General features: G+C 57.1%; 2 protein-coding genes across 3 annotated transcripts in view; both read right to left on the reverse strand.

Moving 5' to 3' along the window:
- MYF5 (myogenic factor 5) overlaps positions 1 to 757 on the reverse strand; it is a 1,697-nt gene extending 940 nt beyond the window's left edge. The window contains exon 1 of the mRNA XM_014963510.1: positions 159 to 757. Within this exon, the coding sequence (XP_014818996.1) occupies positions 159 to 665 (507 nt within the window). The 5' untranslated portion in view covers positions 666 to 757. The remainder of the gene's footprint in view (positions 1 to 158) is intronic.
- A 5,685-nt stretch (positions 758 to 6,442) lies between these two features.
- Positions 6,443 to 8,280, reverse strand: MYF6 (myogenic factor 6). 2 transcript variants are annotated; one of them, XM_014963500.1, is made up of 3 exons: positions 7,698 to 8,280; positions 7,370 to 7,460; positions 6,443 to 7,102 (listed from the first exon to the last, which is right to left on the reverse strand). In XM_014963500.1, exons 1-3 carry the CDS (start codon positions 8,214 to 8,216, stop codon positions 6,984 to 6,986), a joined length of 729 nt encoding a protein of 242 aa, XP_014818986.1. In that variant the 5' UTR covers positions 8,217 to 8,280; the 3' UTR covers positions 6,443 to 6,983. The 2 variants fall into 2 exon arrangements, with proteins under 2 accessions (XP_014818986.1, XP_014818985.1); XM_014963499.1 differs by lacking the exon at positions 6,443 to 7,102 and having other exon boundaries at positions 7,145 to 7,460.
- Between the last annotated feature and the right edge of the window lie 396 nt (positions 8,281 to 8,676).

Raw genomic sequence — 8,676 nt, forward strand, 5'->3', positions numbered from 1 at the left:
ATGCTCAGAGTTAAATCTGAGAAAGGGCCTGTTTTAACCCAAACCGTCCGCCTTTTTCTGACGCCCGGCTGCATTCGGCCCGTCCCAGACCTCCTGGGATCCTGCCCGCGGGCCTTCCTGGGGTCCCCACAGCCCCATCGCTCCTGCCCCTCTCTTACCATCCCATCGGAGCAGCTGGAAGTGGGGCTGGTCGGTTCGGAGCAGCTCTGTCCCGGCAGGTGATAATAGTTTTCTACCTGTTCCCTCAAGAGCTCCTGGAGGCTCTCGATGTATCTGATGGCGTTTCTCAGGATCTCTACTTTGGGGAGTCTTTGGTTGGGGTTGGCAGTGGTGCATCTCTTCAGGGTCTCAAAAGCCTGGTTCACTTTCTTCAGCCTCCTCCTCTCCCTCATGGTGGCCGCCTTCCGCCGGTCCATCGTGGTGGATTTTCGCTTGCAAGCTTTGCAAGCCCACATGAGGCAGTGGCCGGCCTGGTGGTGGCCGGTGGGAGCTCGGACATGCTCCTCTTCCTCGGAGCAGGCGGGTTCGGGGGGTTCGTGGGCGCCGAAGGCGGGGAGGTCCCTGGGCTCGAAATCCTCGGGGAACTCGCCCTCCGGCGAGGAGAGGCAAGAGCTGTCATAGAAGAGCTCGGAGGGGGAGAACTGGCAGCTGTCCATCACCTCCATCCCTGCAGCCGAGGCGTCCGTGTGGGGCGGCAGCCACCGGCTCTCGGCGAGGCGCTCTGCGGCGCGCTGGGGCAATTTCCTCAGTAATTAGCGACCTGAGACGAAGTGTCCTTCGGCAGATGCGGGAGGCCCTTATATATGCATGTAAAGGGAGGCGGCCGGTCTGTATTAGCATATCCCACCACATCCCCTGCCGGGGGCTGTCTGGGCAAGCCCCCTCCAGTCCCCAGGAGACAATTTGCTCCGCACCGCTCCTTTGGAGGGCCGGGAGCCGGGCACTTCTCTAATTAACGACCTCCCCAGAACTGATTGCGACATCTCCGAAGTTTAAACCGAGCCCGGGAATTCGCGATTTTGGTATAGAAAGGGGAAAAGGGGCGGTGGACAACGCACGAACTTCTGACATTTCCTTCAGAGCTATTCCTCGTCCCTGTGTTCCCATCTCCCATCTCCCGCTGCAGCGTGAGGGACACCGGCTCTCCCCACGGGGGAATCAATGTCGACCTCCCCCCCCCCGGCCATAGCACCTACAGTGTCTGCTTGCATATCTTTATTGCCCACAGCCCGTGGTCCAGGTCTAACCTGAAACAATTTACCCCTTTTTTTTAGACCTAAGATTTATTCATTTATCTTGGGGAGCACTTTGTCCTGTAATTAAAGCCGTGTCACCAACCGTTTAAGTTTACACACCACACCAGGGGACAAAAATGCACAGCTACGTGCGGCCAGGAGAGACGAGGTGGGGGGAAACCCAGATTTTAGTGCTGCCGGATCGGGTCACAGGGAAAGGTACTCACAAAAGAAAATTGTATGTGTTTTCCCCGAGACAAATCCCTTTCCCATTCTTTCTCCTCCTCTTGTGACCCGCTGCTGCTAGAGACACAACAGTGGAGCAGTGCCTTGGGCTTGCTAATTTTCTGCTTTCAGGCAAACTTGTACCGTTACAGATGCGTCCCAGCTGCCAGTGCAACAAACCCCTCCTGGAAGTGTAAAATTTCTAACCCCGCAATCCCCGAGTAACTTTACACAAGCCGGGGACAAAAGCTTTGCAGAGCCCCAGCCACACCAGTAGCTGAGCGGAGCGGTGCAAGGGTCATTAGAGGGGTAATGAAGCCATTTAACAGGCATTTGCTAACGCGCAGGAATCCTTTGGTTTCGTCCAGGTGGCTTTTGTAGTTGGGGAAAATGTTGTGAGAAGGCAAAGGAAACCTTCCCTACCTGGGAATAAAATTATGTGACCCGGGTTAACTCTAACGGAGAGCGAGTGACCCAGCAGCGGTTCAAACGCTACGGAGCCGGTCCGGGAAAAAAAAAAAAAGGATTCTTCAATTAACCTCTCTTCGGGAAGAGGTAACGCGGAGGGCACGGCGATCCGGGCGTCTCAAGGAGCCGCTCTTTAAGGGAAGAAGGCGGGGAGGGAACCCTCCGGAGAGAGCTGCCCCGCACAAGCGCACACCCCCGGGAGTCTCCCGATCCGGCGGGAGCCGCGGCTGGGGCTGCAGAGACCTCGGCTGCTCCTTGCCTCCCTCACCCCCTCAAAAAATCCCCCAAAGGCGGATTTCAACTCTTAGGCTAAAAGTTTTCCCTCCCCTAAAAAAAGCCCCATGCACACCCCATCCTTCCTACGAGCGGATGCATGATCACCTAAAGGCTGGGGCAGGCTACATCTGCACCGCTTCGGTTTATTTGGGGCCATAAACGGGGGGAGCCCCCTTTGAAATGAATACTGTAGGAAAAGCGGAGAGTTTGATAAAGGAGTAAAGTTACAGAGAGGGGAGAGCTCAGAATTTGCGGGCTTCTGCCCCTCCGAGGTGCAGGTTGCTGTTTAGCTGGGCCACATCTGAAACGGGGCAGTTCCCTATTGTTTTCCTGAAGAAACCGTCCCTCAGGAGGGGGTTTGCTCGGCGGTAACTTGAACTCTTCACTGGGCAGTGGCGTGTACACACACGCACACGCATACAGACACACACACAATTTGATTTACCACGTTGGCGCTGGCTAAAATAGACCTGTTTACAGATTTGTGCTTTGTGCACAAATAAACTTGATCTTTAAAGTGCCGGTTGCAGAGTTCTTCTGATCACCTTCCAGGGTTTTTTTTTCTCCAAGCCTGCACTGTGGATGTCCCAGTGCAGAATGCCAACCCCGCTCTCCTGGTGTGCAGGGCTTCAGCTGGCAGCTTTAACTCCTAATCCAGCGGCACTGGGGTTGTTAAGAAACGTGCCTCTTCCCAAAAGTCTTTGAGGACCTAGGAAAATTTTTTTCATTTTTCCCTGAATATTTTGGGGGAAGGGAAAGAAAAGATGGAACAGCCTGTCACTCAGGAAGGAAAAAAAAATATCTGTAATTAGTATCCCTTAAGAGCCCCCGGCTCCTCTGGTAAAGTGATCTCAAAACAAAGTCGCAAAAGTGCAGTAGGCGAGTGGAACTAAAGAAAGGGGAGAGAAAACACAAATTACAAGGCGGCTAATGAGGCTGCTGCTGGTGATGGTGGTGGGGGAGGATAGTGCTGGGTTTCAGGAGGCTCAAATCCGGAAAGTGGGAACAGCCTGAGCACCAGACACCGCTCCTGGGGACGGGCAGGGAGACAACGGTGAACAAGTCAGGACCCCTTTAAATGGTGTTTCTCCCCCCAACCCTTCCCGCGCCGCAGCTATCTATTTCAGGAGGGATTCAATTCCGGCTGGGGACCACTTCCAGAGAGAGAACGCCGGCGCAGGACGGAGCAACCGGCCGCGAGAGCGTTATTTAGGGGTGTATTTTATTTCATGATGCCGGCGAGGGCTGATACGCGGGAAGTCGCAGCCCTCTCGCTCCGTGCCGCCTCTCCCCTCCCGCCGTCGGTGGGTGCCGGTGCCGGTGGCGGGGAGGACTCCTCCGTGCCTCCCCCCCAGCAAAACTGTTTCCCAGTTGGGCCGGCGGGGCCGGGCGCTTCCAGCCGTGTGAGAAACGTTTGGTTCCCCCCATTGCTGGGAACCCTGCGCACCTAAGTAAACACATTAGTACCTGCCAGAGGGATTTGTATAGAAGACAGCTGAAGAAGGCATTGGCCTCTGCTGGCACTCTGGGACTCCCAGGAGAGATCAAAGGGACACGAGGGGGTTTTTAGCAGCCTTGAGACTGGGAAAAGTCGCTAGTTCCTGCTATTGGAGGGACGTCCCAGCGAGCACATGGCTCAATTATTCAACCTCCTCCCTCCCCTGCCCCCCGCTCCCATTCCCCGGCTCATTCTCCACAGAGAGGTGGAAGCTCTGGAAAAATCGTACGGGTTCCCCCGAGGCAGCACCGATCCAAGCAGGAATTTTCCCCGTGGAAATAGCTGCTGGGTCGACGCCTGCCCGCCTCACCTTCGACCTCAGAAAACATCCCGCTGCTGGCTGCCCGCCTCGCTCTCCGGCTTGCGGGCGGTTTTCCGGAGAAAAATAAAGGAGCACAATAAATAATTAAAAAAAAAAAAAAAAAGGCCTTAAACACTCGGTCGCGTCACTTCAGAGCAGAGCGGTGACAAGGCAGCGGCACTGCCCGCACCCCGTCTCCCCTCCCCATCGCTCCCTGGCCCCGCAAGCCCCTGGGGCGGGCGGTGGCGGCGCCGGGCCGGGCCCCGCCGTGCCCGCAGGGCGGGAGGGCTGGCGGTGCTCCCGCACCCGCGGGGAGGGGAGCAGGTGGATCCCTGGCGGAGCGGGGCAGGTAGAGGTGAGGGAGGCCGCTGCTCAGCCTGGGCTTTGCGGGAGCAGCGCCGCAACCCGCCTCTCTGCCCTTAAATCAACTGGAGCGGGAAGGAGGGGGGCGGCGGGGGGGCACCCACATCCGTGTAAAAACTTCTCTGACTTTGTGCGTGGCCTCTCCGGAAAAAGACTTGATTAAATCACAAACCTCTCGTCCTTACCCAGTTATTACTCTTTGATTTTGTGATCCCAGGGCCCTGTTTGCTTTGGCTGGGGACTTAGGTAAAGATTATCGTTATTAATATCAAACACAAACATTTTAATTGCAAACACACTGAGGACCTTCAGTGGGAAGCCCAGCATGTCAGCCGCAGCCGCGGGGGTCACGGAGAGTCTCTTCGGGAGGTATTTTCTTTATTTAATGAAAAAAAAAAAAAAAAACACCCTACCAAACCCCTTCCTCGTAGGCAAACAATCGCCCCAGTTACCCTGCCCCCGGAGGAGACCTTGCCGTGGGGGTCCGACCGGGGAAAGGCTGGGCCGAGGGCAGACCCGACAGCAGGGCTGGCGGGGTGTCGGTCTGACACCGTGGTTTCGGGGCTGCTTCCGCACCGCTCCTGCCCTGCTGCGGGAGGCGGCTCCTTGCGGGGCTCTATGGGGCGAAAGAACTGCCCGTAGCCCTCCTCTCGGACCCGGCGGGGATCGGAACAAATCCTGAAGGAAGGCGACGAGCTGCTAACTCTATCCGAAACGCTCTGTTGCTCATCGAGTCGAGTCCCTTCGCTACAGAAGGAACCTGTCTTCGCTTTTCCGCCAAAAGGCAGAGATTTGCGGGCGACAACCCGCGTTCCCCGAAGCGCCGCTTTCTGAAGCGCCCCCGAGTTGCCCGAGGCAAAAGGGTTTATTTGAAACGAGAAAAAGTGGGGGGAACTGTGGTATCACACGACGTGCCCACCACACCGTGCCGCCGCCGTTGTAATTACTCCTTACAACTCCTTACAACGGAGTATCTCATTAGCGGGCAATTAGAGTGAATACTTAACCGGTTTAAAAACCAGGCTGGCCACGGTGGCACCGAAGGGCAGGCAGGAGGGCACCGCCAGGGAACTCTCTTCCCCTTCCGAGGACGTACCCATGCCAGAGCCGGCCGAGAAAGGGGAGACCTTCCCGAAACGTGGCGGTGACCTTTCAAAAAAAAAAACAAACAAAAAAAACCACAACAAAACAACGAAAACAAAAAATAAATCACGGGTTAAAGCCGGCGAGGCGAGCGCCCGCGGGCCGGAGCTGCAGCAGCGTCCCTCGGGACGTGTGCGGGGCAGAGCGGGGGTCCCGGCTGCTCGCCCCTTCCCGGGGCACCAACAGCCCAACGGCGAGCGGCTCCGCTCCACCATCCTCGCAGCGGCCGTGGATTTTTACATCACGGAGTGAAAGGCTTCAGCTGTTGTTACCCCCACCCCCAGCCCCTTTTCGGCCGCTTAACTCTTTCCTCCCTGAGGGACCCCATTCTCCTCTCCCTCAGGCTGAAGGCAGTCGAGGGGAGTCACCTTTCCCGGCAGGGAACCACGGCCCCAGGGCACCGGGCTCCTGCCAGAGCCGCTCGCCGCCCCCCGGTTCGGGTACCAGGCCCAGCAGTTTTGCCGCAGACCGGACTTGAGTTCAAGTTCTCCGCTGCCGAAAGGAGAAGGTGAGACGCGCTGAACCTCCTTCTTTTACGGGACCGGGGGCGGCTCTTTGCGCTTCCCTTTCTAAGCTCACCCACCATTTGCGGGGCGAGGCTGAAGAAGCGTCCCTGCCTGGGGGAGCTACGCTGTCAGCTGGGGCACTGCGGGGAAACGGGCTGCGGGGGTCCTGCCCCGGCACCCACCCGTGCCGGCCCGCCTTCCCCGGGAGCGGGCGGAGGCGGCGGGTAATTAACACCGCGAATTAAGGAGAGACACTCCTCTCTCAACAAAGGAAAAAAGTCTCTCCTGAGTGCTGCCTCCCGGTCACTCGGGTCGTGGCTCGGCGGCACGTCTGACTCCTCGTGTCGCTGAAGTCAGTTTTAACTCCGGGATCGGGTTATTATTTAATTACGAGGGGGGGGAAACACTGTAACACAAAGAGCTTTATTTTATAACTCAAGAAATCCATCTGTTCTTATATACAATATCACATTCCACCATTTAAATATATATTTGTTATGTTTACAAAAGAAAAGACGGTACTAAAATTATTTACAGGAACGAAATGATGCAGGAACTCTTTAAATACGACTAACACGAAATGCAACCAACAGCTTCACTCAGACAGGAATGAACTTGCCGGTGAGTCTCAGACAAAGCGGATCACCGGTACACAGGTAAGTATCTTAAATTAAAAAAAAAAAAAAGAAGAAGAAAAAAAGAGAGGTGGTCTACGCAACACAATTTAAAGAAAACAAAACTCAGGGGGGAAAAAAAGAAAAAGAGGACAAAGAGGAAAGGAAAAGGGGGAAAGTCTGTTTGGCTCCAGTCAGTGAGAGCCATTTTCTTTGGGGTAGGTGTACCTTGACTCGACCTTAACAAGGCCCCTGCCTGGGCTTTCCACTGTGTTAATTTGCTTCGTTACTTAGTTTAGAGAGAAGGGGGTGGGGGCTCCATCCCCGTTAAATATACTACCAGAGCAACCGGCTTTATTTCTCCACCACTTCCTCCGCGCTGGGCAGTTTGGGCTCGTCGGAAGAAATACTGTCCACTATGGAAGAAAGGCACCGAAGGCTGCTGGAGGCCGACGACTCGACGGCGGAGCCTCCTGCTCAACGAGAGAAAAGGGATTAAAGGAGCAAACGGTGCCTCCTGGCCGGGCAGGGCTGGCGGCGGGCGGAGAGCCCGGGCGCCGGAGGGTGAGAGGCCGTTAGGGGCTCGCGACCGTTGGGGGCCAGAGGCCGTTAGGGGCTCGCGACCGTTGGGGGCCAGAGGCCGTTAGGGGAAGGGAAGGGCGCGCGGGTGAGGGTGAGCAGGGCCCAGCGGCGGCCGCCCCGCCGCGCTGAGGGAGGACGGCGGCCGCGGTGCGAGTTACCTTCCTTGGGGCTGACTCCTAGGGCTCGGGAATGGTCAGAAACGCTTTGCCAGTCGGAGCCGCAGGTGCTGAGGAAGTCCGAACTGGGGATCTGCGGCAGACGGGGGGGGGGGGGGGGGGGGGGGGACGGCGGGGAGAGGGACGGGTATTAGTGAGGTGGACGGCGGCTCCCCGGGGCGGGCCGGAGAGGAGCTCCACTGTTCCTGGAGGAGCCCCCTCCGCGCCCCTCCGGCCCGCCCGGGCCGCCGCAGAGGAGGGGAGGGGACGGGCATGGCTGTTTCACAGCTGGGTGCCAGGGTGGCGGGAGGAATCAAGCGGCAGCGCTTACATTTCCCTGCTTGGGGCTGAAGCTGAAGGGGTCCCCCCCGATCTCCTGCATTTTGTCCTGCTGATCCAGCCTGTGCAAGAGGTCCTGCAGCCTCTCGATGTAGCTGATGGCGCTCCTCAGGATCTCCACCTTGGGCAGCCTCTGGTTGGGGTTCGCCACAGTCCGCCTTTTCAGAGCCTCGAAGGCTTCGTTGATCTTCTTCAGTCTTCTCCTCTCCCGCAGGGTGGCTGCTTTCCGTCTGTCCGTAGGGGCTGACTTTCTCTTGCAAGTTTTACAAGCCCAGATCAAACACTGGCCAGGGCAGTGAGGGGGTTGTAGTCCCGGGGGTGCCAGCACATGCTCCTCTCCGCTGCTGTCACTGCCGGCCTCTGGCGGCATTTGGTCCTGACAAGGGGACAAGGTACCATCGCTGCCTGGGTACAGCGGGGATCCCTCGGCCATCTCCAGCTGCTGCAGGGCTCCATTCTCCCCATCCAAGTAGAAGAAATAGGAGCCAGTTTCAAAAAGGTCCATCATCATGCTGTCCCTCGGCCTCTCTGCCTGCTTGAGTTGGGTGGCAGGCTCAAAAACACCCCGAGGAACAACCCAGATGGAATTTAATTAGTGCAGTGACATAAGTCTCCCCTGCTTTATATAGGAGCTGCTGAAACCCTATCCAACTTTTAGCTGTCGCGGTGCATCACCCTCCAAAACTGATTCCAGCCAGTCTCCTGGGCGCTGTCCTGAGAACATCTCCTATTTAGAAGGGGGAGGGGGGGCACAAGGGGAGGGAGGCAAAATAAAATTAAAAAAAAAAAAAAGGCAAACAAGTGAAAAAGAAAAATACAACCCAAGTTCTCCCCTCCCCCAAAATCCCGTGAGCTCATGGTGCAGCAAAGGGAGGCGAGGTGGGGGCTCGAGAGCCTGTCCGGGCACAGCAGGTGACCCGGTCCCCACTGCAGAACCCGCAGGGACATGACTGGAGGACAAAGGCTCAGGG

This window comes from Calidris pugnax, unplaced genomic scaffold (genome assembly GCF_001431845.1).
Source record: "Calidris pugnax isolate Ruff unplaced genomic scaffold, ASM143184v1 scaffold44, whole genome shotgun sequence".
NCBI lineage: Eukaryota > Metazoa > Chordata > Aves > Charadriiformes > Scolopacidae > Calidris > Calidris pugnax.

What these genes read in the sequence shown, in the direction of transcription:
- MYF6 (XM_014963499.1), bottom strand. Translation starts at nt 8,216, where the DNA reads ATGATGATGGACCTTTTTGAAACTGGCTCCTATTTCTTCTACTTGGAT. An exon ending in TCAGCCCCAAGCAGGGAAAT is followed by an intron (nt 7,461 to 7,697) that starts GTAAGCGCTGCC and finishes CGTCTGCCGCAG; the next exon opens with ATCCCCAGTTCGGACTTCCT.